Raw genomic sequence first — 17,122 nt, forward strand, 5'->3', positions numbered from 1 at the left:
CAACGGTCGCAATTGCTTCTTTTAGGAGCAAATCATCTCGAGACTAACTTACAGCTAATATCAAACGCTACCTTTTAGCGTTACCCGAAACACCGAATTTTTCCGCTCCTTAGCAAACCCAAAAAAAAAGGAAAAACTACTGCAGTGGCAAATTTTTTCGTTCTCTTCATATAAACCACTGGGAAAGATATGAAAGAGAAGTCCAACGGGTATTGGTGACAGTTTCCAAGCTTATCTTGAGACAGGAGAACTATTGATAATCGGTTGGTTGACATAGGTCTTTAAAAGACGTCATACCGCATGGAACTCTTCCCCTCCTTTGTTGCTTTTTGTCTTCAATTTCTGGTAACGATCTCAGACGAAACAGTCTGGTCCTGAGAAATGAAACGCTTCTCAGATGTTCTGGGTTACCGCTAAGTATTAATCAACACGGAAGCGTCTGCGCTATGGAGCAACACTTGTGTTTAGAGTGAATTAGCCATAACAAAGGGGGAATTCTTTCACCACTTTATGAACTCTCTGCGTATTTTGCCTTTTGAGGTAGACCTACTTTCGCAGACCGGATTCAACATGACGTTTTCGATACTTTCGGCACATCCTTGAAGGGTAAGCCTTCGTGTTATGGTTTTTTTGGACTTTCTATTTTATGGTCTTTATTCGATGATATGTTTATCACCTCATATATCAAACATGATCATATGGCGCCAAAATCAAAGGACGAAATTGTCCGTATATCTTCCTTCAGCCTAGCAATGCGTGATACAGCCAACTAAACACGGCTTGCAAGCCGAGAGCTTGCATGTTGCTCGCCATTGGTTAGATGTCACTGGTGGGCTACTTCCTTAACATGTTGAAAATAAAAAAGCGCTAGAATTGTAAACTTAGCCTTCAATGGTCGAGGAGGTTCATCCAAATTCCATCTAAGCAAATATTTTGTAACATCCATGATCCCTCCATCACATCCCATCCATACACTGGGACATACGTTCAAGCCATTGCTAAATTCTTTTCTGATATCATTACCTGATATAAGATTATGTCAATTATTGATACCATTAAAGACATGCAATATGCATCACTTGTCGAACAAATCATAGTTCAGTAGTTGATTGCTATACTGTTACCCTCTCGTTATATAATTTTACTTTTTTTCCTTTCCTTCTTTTCAATTTCGAAACTGTACCACGAGAACATTGTGTAGTAAAGAATCTTGTCTTCATTATATCTGGACATTATTGTCGTACCCTTGGTCGAATACCTAAATCAGGTTGATAACAGTTTGGGGTTATCAAGTCAAGATAAACAAGCTCGCAGAAGTTACCTTCTCGTTTCCGTTACTTCTTTTTGTTAATATAGAAATACTTGTTTCATCCCAAGGAAAAAGCTAAATAAACGTAAACATCAACCATCACTTTCTTTACTTTAGATTTGAGCCCCACTAGCTTACCTAATTTTACTAACGACAAAGTTCTCCAAAGGTTTTTAGTTTTTATTCGCTTCAAGACTTTTCCATTATCTCTCTAAAACCGATACCCGATTCGAAGAGAAGCCCTTTGTAGTCTAATTCTCGCTTATAATGGCAGCCAAGGATATTTCTACTGAAGTGCTGCAAAACCCTGAACTATATGGGCTGAGGCGGTCGCATAGAGCTGCTGCCCATCAACAAAACTACTTCAATGATAGCGATGATGAGGACGACGAAGAAAACATTAAACGGTCTAGGAGGAAGAGAACGACAACCATTGAAGACGAAGAAGACGAATTTGAAAATGAAGAAGATGAAGAGGATTCCGAGGAAGACGAAGTCGAGGAAGATTTGGAAGAAGATGACGATTATTATGGCTCTCCTATAAAGCAAAACCGTTCAAAACCGAAATCAAGAGCAAAGTCGAAATCTAAATCTAAGCCAAAATCTCAATCGGAAAAGCAATCTACAGTGAAGATACCAATAAGGTTTTCTAATCGTCAAAACAAAACGGTAAATTATAACGTCGATTATAGCGATGATGACCTCTTGGAATCTGAAGATGACTACGATTTCGAAGAGGCTTTATCGGAGGAGAATATGCATGAAGCATCTGCCAATCCTCAACCGGAAGACTTCCACGGTATTGATATCGTCATCAATCACAGACTAAAAACATCTTTAGAAGAATCAAAAGTCTTGGAAAAAACTGTTCCTGACCTCAGCAACTGCAAGGAAAACTATGAATTTTTAATCAAATGGACAGATGAATCCCATCTCCACAATACCTGGGAAACTTATGAATCTATTGGCCAAGTTCGTGGTCTGAAGAGATTGGATAACTATTGTAAGCAATTTATCATCGAAGATCAACAAATAAGATTAGATCCATACGTTACCGCCGAAGATATAGAAATCATGGATATGGAACGTGAACGTAGGCTTGATGAATTTGAAGAGTTTCACGTACCGGAAAGAATTATTGATAGCCAACGTGCTTCGTTAGAAGACGGTACCTCGCAACTTCAGTACTTGGTTAAATGGCGCCGCCTGAATTACGATGAAGCTACTTGGGAAAATGCAACAGATATCGTAAAATTGGCACCTGAGCAAGTTAAACATTTCCAGAGCAGAGAAAACTCCAAGATTCTTCCACAATATTCTAGTAATTACACTTCTCAGAGGCCACGTTTTGAGAAGTTGAGCGTGCAACCACCATTCATTAAAGGTGGAGAATTAAGAGATTTCCAGCTGACTGGTATCAATTGGATGGCATTTTTATGGTCCAAAGGCGATAATGGTATATTGGCAGATGAGATGGGCCTAGGAAAAACAGTCCAAACTGTCGCATTTATCAGTTGGCTGATATTTGCCCGTAGACAGAACGGACCTCACATTATTGTGGTTCCTTTATCGACAATGCCTGCTTGGTTAGATACTTTTGAAAAATGGGCGCCAGATTTGAATTGTATATGCTATATGGGCAACCAAAAATCAAGAGATACCATTAGGGATTATGAATTTTACACTAATCCACAGGCAAAGGGGAAGAAAACAATGAAATTTAATGTTTTATTAACAACATATGAATACATCTTAAAAGATCGTGCTGAATTAGGAGGTATAAAATGGCAATTTATGGCCGTTGATGAAGCTCATAGACTAAAAAATGCCGAGTCATCCCTCTATGAGTCATTAAACAGTTTCAAGGTTGCCAACCGTATGTTGATCACAGGTACACCTCTTCAGAATAATATCAAAGAATTAGCTGCTCTAGTTAATTTTCTAATGCCCGGAAGATTTACGATTGATCAGGAGATTGATTTTGAAAACCAAGATGAAGAACAAGAAGAATATATTCATGATTTGCATAGAAGAATACAGCCTTTCATTCTTCGTCGTTTGAAGAAAGACGTAGAAAAATCACTTCCATCAAAGACAGAACGTATTTTAAGAGTTGAACTATCTGACGTACAAACGGAATACTATAAGAATATCCTGACCAAAAACTACTCTGCTTTAACTGCTGGAGCTAAAGGGGGTCATTTCTCTTTACTAAATATAATGAACGAATTGAAGAAGGCATCGAATCATCCATACCTATTTGACAATGCTGAAGAGCGCGTATTACAGAAATTCGGAGATGGTAAAATGACTCGAGAAAACGTATTAAGAGGTTTAATCATGTCTTCAGGTAAGATGGTTCTTTTAGATCAATTACTGACCAGATTAAAGAAAGATGGACACCGTGTGTTGATCTTTTCACAAATGGTTAGAATGCTTGACATTTTGGGTGACTATTTATCCATTAAAGGCATTAACTTCCAAAGGTTAGATGGTACAGTACCATCTGCTCAAAGAAGAATATCTATTGATCACTTCAACTCCCCGGATTCAAACGATTTCGTATTTTTACTTTCCACGCGTGCTGGTGGTTTGGGTATTAACTTAATGACCGCCGATACTGTTGTTATTTTTGATTCTGATTGGAATCCTCAAGCCGATTTACAAGCAATGGCTAGAGCTCATCGTATTGGTCAAAAAAATCACGTCATGGTGTATAGGTTGGTTTCAAAAGATACAGTAGAGGAAGAGGTATTAGAAAGAGCACGGAAAAAAATGATTCTGGAATATGCTATTATCTCTCTGGGAGTGACAGATGGTAATAAATACACTAAGAAAAATGAACCGAATGCTGGCGAACTATCTGCAATCCTGAAATTTGGTGCAGGTAATATGTTTACTGCTACAGACAATCAAAAAAAATTGGAAGATCTTAACTTGGACGATGTTTTGAACCATGCAGAGGACCATGTTACTACTCCAGATCTAGGAGAGTCGCATCTTGGGGGTGAAGAGTTTTTGAAGCAATTCGAAGTCACAGATTATAAAGCGGATGTAGATTGGGATGATATTATTCCGGAAGAAGAACTGAAAAAACTACAAGATGAAGAGCAGAAACGCAAGGATGAGGAATATGTTAAAGAACAACTCGAAATGATGAATAGAAGGGATAACGCCCTAAAAAAGATAAAAAACAGTGTTAATGGTGATGGGACTGCCGCCAACTCAGATTCTGACGACGATAGCAGTTCCAGATCTTCTAGAAGAAGGGCAAGAGCTAACGATATGGATTCTATCGGTGAATCGGAGGTGAGAGCTTTGTATAAAGCTATTTTAAAATTCGGCAACCTAAAGGAAATCTTGGACGAGCTGATTGCCGATGGGACCTTGCCAGTCAAATCGTTTGAAAAATACGGTGAAACCTACGATGAAATGATGGACGCTGCTAAAGAATGTGTGCATGAAGAAGAGAAAAATAGAAAAGAAACCTTAGAGAAGCTTGAAAAGGATGCTACCGCCTATAGAGCAAAGCTAAAAAGCGGTGAAGTAAAAGCAGAAAACCAACCAAAGGATAATCCATTAACGAGATTATCGCTAAAAAAAAGAGAAAAGAAAGCCGTCCTTTTCAATTTTAAAGGTGTTAAATCTTTAAACGCCGAATCTTTATTAAGTAGGGTGGAAGATTTAAAGTACCTGAAAAACTTGATAAATTCAAACTGTAAAGATGATCCATTAAAGTTTAACTTAGGTAACAGCACGCCTAAGCCTGTACAGAACTGGTCATCTGATTGGACGAAAGAAGAAGATGAGAAGCTATTGATCGGTGTTTACAAGTATGGATATGGTTCTTGGACGCAAATAAGAGACGATCCATTCTTAGGCATTACAGATAAAATATTCTTGAATGAAGTTCACAATCCGACGGCAAAAAAATTGGCAAGTTCCTCCGATACGACACCAACACCCTCAAAGAAGGGAAAGGGAATAACGGGTTCTTCCAAAAAAGTACCTGGCGCCATTCACCTAGGCAGAAGAGTTGATTACCTATTATCCTTCTTAAAAGAAGGTTCAAGCGCAAGGAGCCCCAGTGCTGAGCCAAGCTCGAAAAAGCTCCCCACTGGTCCTTCTAAAAAGAGGCAAAGAAAACCTGCTAGTCATAGTAAGTCGATGACTCCAGAAATCACAAATTCTGAGCCTGCAAATGGCCCGCCAAGTAAACGTATGAAAGCCCTCCCAAAGGGCCCTGCGGCCCTAATAAACAGCACGAGATCTTCTCCGAACAGCTCCACACCCTCATTAAAGTCCAAGGCTTCCAGAGACAATGGTACAAGGCAAACAAGCAACCCTAGTAGCGGCAGCGCCCACGAGAAAGAATATGACAGCATGGATGAAGAAGAATGTAGACACACAATGAGTGCTATACGTACTTCTCTGAAGCGCCTCAGAAGAGGCGGCAAAGGGCTTGATCGTAAGGAATGGGCCAAAATTTTGAAGACCGAACTCACTACGATTGGTAAGCATATTGAATCACAAAAGGGCTCATCGAGAAAGACAAGCCCAGAAAAATATCGCAAGCACCTTTGGTCTTACAGCGCAAACTTCTGGCCTGCCGACGTTAAGAGTACAAAGCTGATGGCAATGTACGACAAGATAACAGAATCCCAAAAGAAGTGAAGCAATTTTTTCTCACTATTTTTTTTTCTATTGTTCCTTCATTCAACGCTTTTTACGTTAGTTTTTTGTTCCTTCCCTCAAGAGTATAAACATATTTATATATATATATATATATATGTTTGTTATGTGTGTATTATATGGCACAGTAAAGTAATAATGTTTAATTGGTTTCTACTATATGTATATGGAAAGCTATACTGTTTGAAGCCACAAAGAGAGGAATCATGTTTAACGAAAGCGGTTAACCGAAGATTATTTCTTTTTTTTCCTCTTTCCTTTTTACAAAGAAAATTTTTTTTGCGCTTTTTGCCATCACCATCGCAAGTGCTGGAGCAATAATTGTTCTCTTTCACTCCAGTTCCAAAGAAAGAGTTTTCTGATTTTACTTAATAGAAAGTGTCATCTTGTACTCTTTTATCTCTTCTTTCTTGTATAAAATCCTTTTATCTTGATTTTGTATTTTTAGGACAGTGAGCTACAAAGTAACATTTTTACTTAATAACCGTTTGAAGCATAGAGCAGGCCCTGGTACCACCACCTAATATCTGGCTTTTTATTCAATAAAAACTCAAAAAAAAATCCAAAAAAAAACTAAAAAACCAATAAAAATAAAATGGCTGATATTACTGATAAGACAGCTGAACAATTGGAAAACTTGAGTATTCAAGATGACCAAAAGCAAGCCGCCACTGGTTCAGAAAGCCAATCTGTTGAAAACTCTTCTGCATCATTATATGTTGGTGACTTAGAGCCTTCTGTTTCCGAAGCCCACCTATATGATATCTTCTCTCCAATCGGTTCAGTCTCCTCCATCCGTGTCTGTCGTGATGCCATCACCAAGACTTCTTTGGGTTATGCTTATGTCAACTTTAACGATCATGAAGCCGGCAGAAAAGCAATTGAGCAATTGAACTACACTCCAATCAAGGGTAGATTATGCCGTATTATGTGGTCTCAACGTGACCCATCATTGAGAAAGAAGGGATCTGGTAACATCTTTATCAAGAACTTGCATCCTGATATCGACAACAAGGCTTTGTATGATACTTTTTCTGTCTTTGGTGACATCTTGTCCAGTAAGATTGCCACCGACGAAAACGGAAAATCCAAGGGTTTTGGGTTTGTTCACTTCGAAGAAGAAGGTGCTGCCAAGGAAGCTATTGATGCTTTGAATGGTATGCTATTGAACGGTCAAGAAATCTATGTTGCTCCTCACTTGTCCAGAAAGGAACGCGACTCCCAATTGGAAGAGACTAAGGCACACTACACTAACCTTTATGTGAAAAACATTAACTCTGAAACTACTGACGAACAATTCCAAGAATTGTTTGCCAAATTTGGTCCAATTGTTTCTGCCTCTTTGGAAAAAGATGCTGATGGAAAATTGAAAGGTTTCGGGTTTGTTAACTACGAAAAACATGAAGACGCTGTGAAAGCTGTTGAAACTTTGAATGACTCTGAGTTAAATGGTGAAAAGTTATACGTCGGTCGTGCCCAAAAGAAGAACGAACGTATGCATGTTTTGAAGAAGCAATACGAAGCCTACAGATTGGAAAAGATGGCTAAATATCAGGGTGTTAATTTGTTTGTCAAAAACTTGGATGACAGCGTTGATGATGAAAAATTGGAAGAAGAATTTGCCCCATACGGTACCATCACTTCTGCCAAGGTTATGAGAACCGAAAACGGTAAGTCTAAGGGTTTTGGTTTCGTCTGTTTCTCCACTCCAGAGGAAGCTACTAAGGCCATTACTGAAAAGAACCAACAAATTGTTGCTGGCAAGCCATTATACGTTGCCATTGCTCAAAGGAAGGACGTAAGACGTTCCCAATTGGCTCAACAAATCCAAGCCAGAAATCAAATGAGATACCAGCAAGCTACTGCTGCCGCTGCCGCTGCCGCTGCCGGTATGCCAGGTCAATTCATGCCTCCAATGTTCTATGGTGTCATGCCACCAAGAGGTGTTCCATTCAACGGTCCAAACCCACAACAAATGAACCCAATGGGCGGTATGCCAAAGAACGGCATGCCACCTCAATTCAGAAATGGCCCAGTTTACGGTGTTCCTCCACAAGGTGGTTTCCCAAGAAATGCCAATGATAACAACCAATTTTATCAACAAAAGCAAAGACAAGCTTTGGGTGAACAATTATACAAGAAAGTTTCTGCTAAGACTTCAAATGAAGAAGCAGCTGGTAAAATTACTGGTATGATTTTGGATTTGCCACCTCAAGAGGTCTTCCCATTGTTGGAAAACGATGAATTGTTTGAACAACACTACAAAGAAGCTTCTGCTGCTTATGAATCTTTCAAGAAGGAGCAAGAACAACAAACTGAGCAAGCTTAATGCTCTATATAACCCCCTACTTTCCTACTTAACAAACTTCTCATCTCTTTTTTTTTCCCCTTCACTTTTTGTCCTAAATACTAGTTATTATCCTTTGTAACCTAAATGCTCGCTCTTATTGACAAAATGCAAACGTTTTTTTGTTTTTAACTGTCAAGAGAAGTATCATTTTACTATTATTAACCTCCTTCACCGAGGTTATTCGTTGCGGTTTTTAGATGTCTCATTATTAACGACAAAAGGTAAGTTTTCGCGGAAAATAAACAAAATAACACGGAATAAGACCAACAGGTTTCAAGAAGATACAAAAAAATTGACAAATCAAGTGAAGATACTTCGCTCTTCATCATCTCATTCAACAAGCTTAAGGTACAGGGCTGATAATATTTTACCGGCAAAGTCTGCTTTAGCTTTTGCTTTATGGAATTTGACCTTTAATAATCGTAAGGTCATCGTAATACGCAACTCGGACAGTTTTAAAGTGATTTTTTAGGGTCGCAATCACCCAAAAATTAACCACAGGTTGAGCAAGGGAAATCAACGGTAAAAAGGTGCATTTATTTCTTCCTGGAGATTGGAAAAAACCCGTACTTAACTTTTTCAAAGAAAACAGTTAGAAGATAATTATGTCTGGCACTTTTCATGGCGAAGGGCATACACCCATGTCGCCATTTGAAGATACGTTTCAATTTGAAGATAATAGCAGTAACGAAGATACACATATTGGGCCTACCCATATTGGTGATGGTACACCAAGTTATAAATACAGCCGGCCACAGGTCAGCTTCAATGACGAAGCACCGAAAAGTAAACGTGAAGACGCGGAAGAATTTACATTTAACGATGACACAGAATATGACAACCATTCCTTCCAGCCAACACCGAAACTTAATAGTGGATCTGGGACGTTTGATGATGTAGAACTAGACAATGATAATGGTGAGCCACATACTAACTACGATGGTATGAAACGATTCCGGATGGGTACAAAAAGGAATAAAAAGGGAAACCCAATAATGGGGAGATCTAAGACTCTAAAATGGGCTAAGAAGAACATTCCAAACCCGTTTGAAGATTTTACAAAGGACGATATTGACCCTGGTGCCATAAATCGTGCGCAAGAACTAAGGACTGTATATTACAACATGCCCTTACCAAAAAATATGATAGATGAAGAAGGCAACCCCATTATGCAGTATCCCCGTAATAAAATCAGAACTACTAAATATACCCCGCTAACATTCTTACCCAAAAACATTCTATTCCAGTTTCATAATTTTGCCAACGTTTATTTCTTAGTTTTAATTATTTTAGGTGCATTTCAAATCTTTGGTGTCACAAACCCGGGTTTAAGTGCCGTTCCATTAGTTGTCATTGTTATTATCACCGCCATTAAGGATGCTATTGAAGACTCGAGAAGAACCGTCTTAGATTTAGAGGTGAACAATACCAAGACACATATTTTAGAAGGTGTTGATAACGAAAATGTCTCAACGGACAATATATCTTTGTGGAGAAAGTTTAAGAAAGCGAACTCTAGACTCCTCTTCAAGTTTATACAGTACTGTAAAGAACATTTAACTGAAGAAGGCAAAAAGAGGAGAATGCAAAGAAAGCGTCATGAACTAAGAGTGCAAAAAACTGTTGGAACAAGTGGACCCAGGTCCTCTCTAGACTCTATTGATAGTTACAGAATATCTGCAGATTATGGCCGTCCCTCATTGGATTACGATAACTTGGAACAAGGCGCCGGTGAAGCCAATATAGTTGATAGGTCCCTACCACCCAGAATTGATTGTAAGTTTGCTAAGAATTATTGGAAAAGTGTCAAAGTCGGTGACATTGTTCGTATCCATAATAATGATGAAATTCCTGCTGACATTATCTTGCTTTCAACATCGGATACAGATGGTGCGTGCTATGTAGAAACCAAAAATTTGGATGGTGAAACAAACTTAAAGGTACGTCAATCGTTGAAATGTACCAATACTATAAGAACGTCAAAAGATATTGCTAGGACAAAATTCTGGATCGAAAGTGAGGGCCCTCACTCAAATTTGTACACTTATCAAGGTAATATGAAATGGAGAAGCCTTGCAGATGGCGAGATACGAAATGAGCCTATTACTATTAACAATGTTCTACTTCGTGGCTGCACTCTCAGAAATACTAAGTGGGCAATGGGTGTGGTAATGTTTACCGGTGATGACACAAAAATTATGTTAAACTCTGGTATTACACCCACCAAGAAATCAAGAATTTCAAGAGAGTTAAACTTTTCTGTGGTGATCAATTTTGTGCTACTTTTTATCTTGTGTTTTGTTTCTGGTATTGCAAATGGTGTATATTACGACAAAAGAGGCAGATCACGGTTTTCCTATGAATTTGGGACAATTGCTGGGTCAGCGGCAACGAACGGCTTCGTCTCATTTTGGGTCGCTGTTATTCTTTATCAATCTTTGGTCCCAATTTCATTGTATATTTCTGTGGAGATTATCAAAACTGCACAGGCAGCCTTCATTTACGGGGATGTTTTACTTTACAATGCCAAATTGGATTATCCTTGTACGCCAAAATCCTGGAATATTTCCGACGATTTAGGCCAAGTGGAATACATATTTTCTGATAAAACAGGTACGTTAACACAAAATGTAATGGAGTTCAAAAAATGTACCATTAATGGTGTTTCATATGGGAGGGCTTACACTGAAGCGTTAGCGGGCTTAAGAAAAAGACAGGGTATAGATGTCGAAACCGAAGGAAGGCGAGAGAAGGCCGAAATCACCAAGGATAGGGATACAATGATCGATGAACTGAGGGCTTTATCGGGGAACTCACAGTTTTATCCTGAAGAAGTTACTTTTGTATCAAAGGAGTTCGTTCGCGATTTGAAAGGCGCTAGTGGCGAAGTACAACGAAGATGCTGTGAGCACTTTATGCTAGCGTTAGCTTTGTGTCACTCTGTCCTGGTAGAAGCTAATCCGGACGATCCAAAAAAACTCGATTTAAAGGCCCAATCCCCTGATGAAGCAGCGTTGGTAGCCACAGCTAGAGATGTCGGGTTCAGTTTTGTTGGAAAAACCAAAAAGGGTGTAATAATTGAAATGCAAGGTATTCAAAAAGAATTTGAAATCCTAAATATTCTCGAATTTAATTCATCGAGAAAAAGAATGTCTTGTATTGTCAAAATTCCGGGTCTAAACCCAGGGGATGAGCCGAAAGCACTTTTAATTTGTAAAGGTGCAGATTCCATTATATACTCAAGGTTAAGTCGCCAGAGCGGTAGCAACAGTGAAGTAGTCCTAGAAAAGACTGCTTTGCATTTAGAACAGTATGCCACTGAAGGTTTAAGAACGTTATGTATAGCTCAAAGAGAATTGAGTTGGTCTGAATACGAGAAATGGAATGAAAAGTACGACATTGCTGCTGCATCATTAGCCAATAGAGAAGATGAATTAGAAGTTGTTGCAGATTCTATTGAACGCGAATTGATATTATTAGGCGGCACGGCTATCGAAGATCGTTTACAAGACGGTGTTCCGGATTGTATAGAATTGCTTGCGCAGGCAGGAATCAAACTATGGGTTCTTACAGGTGATAAAGTTGAAACAGCTATAAACATTGGATTTTCTTGCAACCTTTTGAATAATGAAATGGAATTGTTAGTCATTAAAACAACTGGTGATGATGTGAAAGAATTCGGATCAGAGCCAAGTGAAATTGTGGATGCTTTACTCTCCAAATACTTGAAACAATATTTCGGCTTAAACGGCTCAGAAGAAGAGGTATTTGAAGCAAAAAAAGATCACGAATTTCCAAAGGGTAATTATGCTGTCGTTATTGATGGTGATGCTTTGAAGTTAGCGCTATATGGTGAAGATATAAGAAGAAAGTTTCTTTTACTCTGCAAGAATTGTAGAGCTGTCTTATGCTGTAGGGTTTCTCCATCTCAAAAGGCAGCTGTTGTTAAGTTAGTCAAGGATTCGCTAGATGTTATGACCCTGGCCATTGGTGATGGTTCCAACGATGTTGCCATGATTCAATCAGCAGACGTCGGTATAGGTATTGCCGGTGAAGAAGGTCGACAAGCTGTTATGTGCTCGGACTACGCCATTGGTCAATTCAGATACTTGGCGAGATTAGTCCTCGTTCACGGTAGATGGTCTTATAAAAGATTGGCAGAAATGATCCCCGAATTTTTCTACAAAAACATGATCTTTGCTTTGGCATTGTTCTGGTATGGTATCTATAATGATTTTGATGGGTCATATCTGTATGAGTACACATACATGATGTTCTACAATTTGGCATTCACATCCTTACCAGTTATCTTCTTAGGTATTTTGGACCAGGATGTGAACGACACAATATCATTAGTGGTCCCTCAGTTATACCGTGTTGGTATTTTAAGAAAAGAATGGAACCAAAGAAAGTTTTTATGGTACATGTTGGACGGATTGTATCAATCTATAATCTGCTTTTTTTTCCCCTACTTGGTTTATCACAAAAATATGATAGTTACGAGCAATGGGTTAGGATTAGACCATCGTTATTTTGTCGGTGTTTATGTGACAACTATTGCCGTAATTTCATGTAACACATATGTTTTACTACACCAATATAGGTGGGATTGGTTTAGTGGACTATTCATTGCACTATCTTGTCTTGTAGTTTTTGCTTGGACAGGGATATGGTCTTCTGCAATTGCGAGTAGAGAATTTTTCAAAGCTGCAGCACGTATCTATGGAGCACCGTCATTTTGGGCTGTTTTCTTTGTTGCCGTGTTGTTCTGCTTACTACCTCGTTTCACATATGACAGTTTTCAGAAATTTTTCTATCCAACGGATGTGGAAATAGTAAGAGAGATGTGGCAACATGGCCATTTCGACCACTATCCAGCCGGCTACGATCCAACAGATCCCAACAGACCTAAGGTCACAAAAGCTGGGCAACACGGAGAGAAGATTATAGAAGGTATAGCGCTTTCCGACAACTTAGGAGGATCCAACTATTCAAGGGATAGTGTCGTCACAGAAGAGATTCCAATGACGTTCATGCACGGTGAAGATGGAAGTCCTAGCGGATATCAGAAACAAGAAGCCTGGATGACTTCGCCCAAGGAAACACAAGATCTTCTTCAATCGCCCCAATTTCAGCAGACCCAAAAATTCGGAGCCGGTCCATCCACCAACGTCAGGTCATCTTTGGACCGCACAAGAGAACAGATGATGGCCACACACCAACTAGACAACCGATATTCTATCGAAAGAGCGAGAACATCTCTAGACCTACCGGGCGTAACAAACGCAGCCTCCTTGATCGAAACACAGCGGAATAACTAATCATGATAGTCAACCACCGTAGCTGCTGGATCTCCGCCTTCCACTGTATATAAAACATTACATAATATCACTGGATAAGCCTTAGAATCCATGCATACTGCACTTTTAACACTTTATCATTAACAACCTTTAGTGACGGACGTGTGGGTTTCCTTGTTCTATAATTAAAACTCGCAATTAACCCGGATCGCTATTATTCAAGGACGCACAATGGTGGCCTAATTTTTTCTTCCGATGGAAACTGACGCCAGCACTTTCCAGCGCTGGGAACTCTCCACTAACTGGCAAAAAAATTGATTAAGGTCATGATCAAAGGATTTTTTTGAACTGTTGTAGAGTAGAGTTAAGAATTAATCAAGTCGTGATACGTATGTTTTTGCCTAGGTGGGAGACTATATTTATTAAAAATAGCTTTTCATACTAACAGAAAGTTTATTATATCATAGAAATCCTAGGCCTATTGTTATTATTTGCGTGAAAGAAGGTTCATGCCTAGTTATTCAGGATATTAATCAGGAATAGCCATAGTTTTGTAATACACGTCTTTCACTTCTATTTCCGGTAAACATTCGCTAATATCTATCAAATTTTTGAGTTTTTACAGTAGATTTGTTGTTAGTAAGGAAAACAATCAGATCAACCATTTAGGGAAGTCTTTCAAGAAAGTTTAGAAGGAGACCTAAGACAAAAAGTAAGGCGGTCTTGATTTATCGCTCAGAATTAATAGCACATGCCGAAGAATAGTCACCACCATCGTTCCAATTCGGTAAATTCCACAAAGAATCGTTCTACGGAATCTACGAATAAATGGAAAATTCCGCACTATTATCGCAGATCCGCTAGCGGCAGCACACAAGCTTCGCCGGATAGGAACTCTTCAACAGGCTCATGTACCACTCCAGTATTGCCTACTATGAATGTTATGTCCAGCCCGAAAAAAGTTTTGTTGGAGGATCCCAGAGACAACCACACCAAAGCGAAGAAGAGTAGTAGAAAGAAGTCAGGTGAAATGGTCTTCGTCAATTATACTGTACAGGACACGGCTAACGAGGATGATACTGACCTACAGACCCAACCAGTTTCTGTTCCAGCACCAAAGGCAAAATTAAAGAAGAAATCTTCCAAGAGGAGAATGCTGAAGATATTTGGCTCGTCGAAGAGCGAGCATATAGAAGACATCGTCGAAGAACAACCAATGGTGCTGCAAATGGATCCAAACTCTAAACCCCAGTCAGGAACCCTTATCTCAGAGAGCGGGGTCGATACCTCGTCACTAACATCCAAAAGATCTTACAACTCGTTCTTAAAACACAACAGGCTAAACGGTAAAACCCCTTTCTCCGGTAACTTGTCCTTCCCATCACTAAACATGATGGGTAACACTAGTGATCTGCCTATTGACAATAATGATTTTGGTTCCGAGAAAGAAGTCGTTCCGAAATCGACTCACGATCCTTCACTGGCAAAACCGCCATCGAGATTCGCTGAAAGCGAAACAAATTCTACTTCCAATTTATCAAGTATACCTCTCATGAACACAAAAAATACAAGATTGAAGTACAATAAAGTGGCGTCTCAAAGTTTGGACCGACAAAGGCTACAAGAAAGTGGATTGTATCATTCTACCGAATCATTCAAATTTAAGGATCAAAGCTATAGTAACAATAAATCCTCCCTAAGTCTGAATTCCGACTTAAGTACTCCCCACTTTACAAAGCATTCACCCGATTCACCAAGAACTTCAAGATCTTTCAACTGTGCAGACTCACAAAGTAGAGTTAAATTACCGGAAGAAAATGATGCTTCTATTGCATTTAGTAAAATGTTTACTAGAAAACGAGCCAACACTGGCGGGTCCACGTGTTCGCTAGCCTCACCCACGATTGCACAAAGTGTTCAGCAATCTAATATAAAAGTTAATAAATTGCCAACTCAACGAACCACTTCAGTTGGCTCATTATCATCAATGTCAAATCGTTATTCCCCAATAAGAGTCGCATCGCCGGGAAGAGCAAGATCTGGAACTCGCGGATCTTCCCTTTATAGATTATCAAGAGATCTAAACTCTTTACCAAGTGTCACTGATCTACCAGAAATGGATAGTACAACTCCAGTTAATGAAATATTCTTGGACGGCCAACCCCAGCATAAAAATGGTAGTGCTAAAGGCGGACATAAAAAGAAACAAGAATCTATCTCAGATGCTCAAAGAAATCAAAATGCAAATTCGTACATCACAACACCATCATCTTCTCTCGTAACCCCTCCTTACTACATGACAGGCTACACATTACCAAGTTCGGCATCTGCTTCTTCAACTCCAAATGTACTTGAAACAAACAACATGAATTTTGTTCCAAGTGCCAATACTGTTACTAGTTATCGCCCGTCTAGTAATTTTTCCTCTTTTGACAAGGAATACGGCAACGAAAATGATGCTACTGGAGAATTATCTGCATTTAACACCCCAATGGAGAATATACCGGCACTAAAAGGTATACCCAGATCCACTTTAGAAGAGGATGAAGAAGAGGATGTCCTGGTACAAGATATCCCAAATACAGCACATTTCCAAAGAAGAGATATTGTTGGGATGGATACTCATAGGAAGGATGATAGTTTGGACTTCAACTCTTTACTACCACACGGTAGTACAACTAGCAGCAGCATCGTGGATTCTGTAATGACGAACTCAATATCCACTACAACAAGTAACGCAACCGGAAACTACTTGCAAGATCAAGATAAGTATACATTGGTAAATACGGGACTGGGATTGAGTGATGCAAACCTCGATCATTTCATTAGATCTCAATGGAAACACGCTTCTCGATCAGAATCCAATAATAATACGGGCAATCGCGTTTCTTATAGCGGTTCCATACCAAATATTACTGATACAACAAAAGGTAATTTGCAAGTGTTTACTGAGTTCGATTTTGAGAATCCAGAGTCGTTTTTCCATGAGCAATCGAAACTGTTGAGTGAGATGGGCCACAGCAATAACAACAGCAGTAACGCCATCAATATGAACGAACCCAAGTCTGCGGATACATACATTGGAAATATATCCCCAGATACTTCAGCAACCGTTTCATTAGGCGACCTGATGGGTTCAAACGTTTCAAATAATAGTGAAAGAAATTTTTACGATGGCCATACTTTTGTTCCACAATACCAAGCGAACTCATCTGTGGAAAATTCAGGTAACCAGAATGCAGCACCGATTGCAAATAACGACATTGATAATAATTTACAGTCTTTTTATTTTGATAATAGCAACTAAAAACAAGAAAAGGAAAAAAAAATTCAAAATACTAGCAAATATCTTAGAAAAGTTTAGAACTGGTTAAACCAATAAATACATTTAGTAATGAGACAGTATAAAGTAGCTACTTGAGATATTATTTCTTTTCCTTCTTTTTTCCCTTTTTTACTTATATATTTTCC

General features: G+C 39.0%; 4 protein-coding genes across 4 annotated transcripts; all 4 read left to right on the plus strand.

Moving 5' to 3' along the window:
- Positions 1–1,576: 1,576 nt before the first annotated feature.
- On the plus strand, positions 1,577–5,983 carry CHD1 (chromatin-remodeling ATPase CHD1; the record flags this gene model as incomplete). The annotated part of the gene is made up of 1 exon (XM_033910090.1): positions 1,577–5,983. One exon carries the CDS (start codon positions 1,577–1,579, stop codon positions 5,981–5,983), a length of 4,407 nt encoding a protein of 1,468 aa, XP_033765981.1.
- Positions 5,984–6,596: 613 nt separating this feature from the next.
- On the plus strand, positions 6,597–8,330 carry PAB1 (polyadenylate-binding protein; the record flags this gene model as incomplete). Its single annotated transcript, XM_033910091.1, has 1 exon — positions 6,597–8,330. One exon carries the CDS (start codon positions 6,597–6,599, stop codon positions 8,328–8,330), a length of 1,734 nt encoding a protein of 577 aa, XP_033765982.1.
- A 626-nt stretch (positions 8,331–8,956) lies between these two features.
- On the plus strand, positions 8,957–13,672 carry DNF1 (aminophospholipid-translocating P4-type ATPase DNF1; the record flags this gene model as incomplete). Its single annotated transcript, XM_033910092.1, has 1 exon — positions 8,957–13,672. One exon carries the CDS (start codon positions 8,957–8,959, stop codon positions 13,670–13,672), a length of 4,716 nt encoding a protein of 1,571 aa, XP_033765983.1.
- A 730-nt stretch (positions 13,673–14,402) lies between these two features.
- On the plus strand, positions 14,403–16,958 carry BCK2 (Bck2p; the record flags this gene model as incomplete). Its single annotated transcript, XM_033910093.1, has 1 exon — positions 14,403–16,958. The coding sequence occupies one exon, from the start codon at positions 14,403–14,405 to the stop codon at positions 16,956–16,958; it is 2,556 nt and encodes an 851-aa protein (XP_033765984.1).
- Positions 16,959–17,122: the final 164 nt, after the last annotated feature.

The sequence above is a fragment of the Saccharomyces paradoxus genome, chromosome V (genome assembly GCF_002079055.1).
Source record: "Saccharomyces paradoxus chromosome V, complete sequence".
NCBI classification, from domain to species: Eukaryota; Fungi; Ascomycota; class Saccharomycetes; order Saccharomycetales; family Saccharomycetaceae; genus Saccharomyces; species Saccharomyces paradoxus.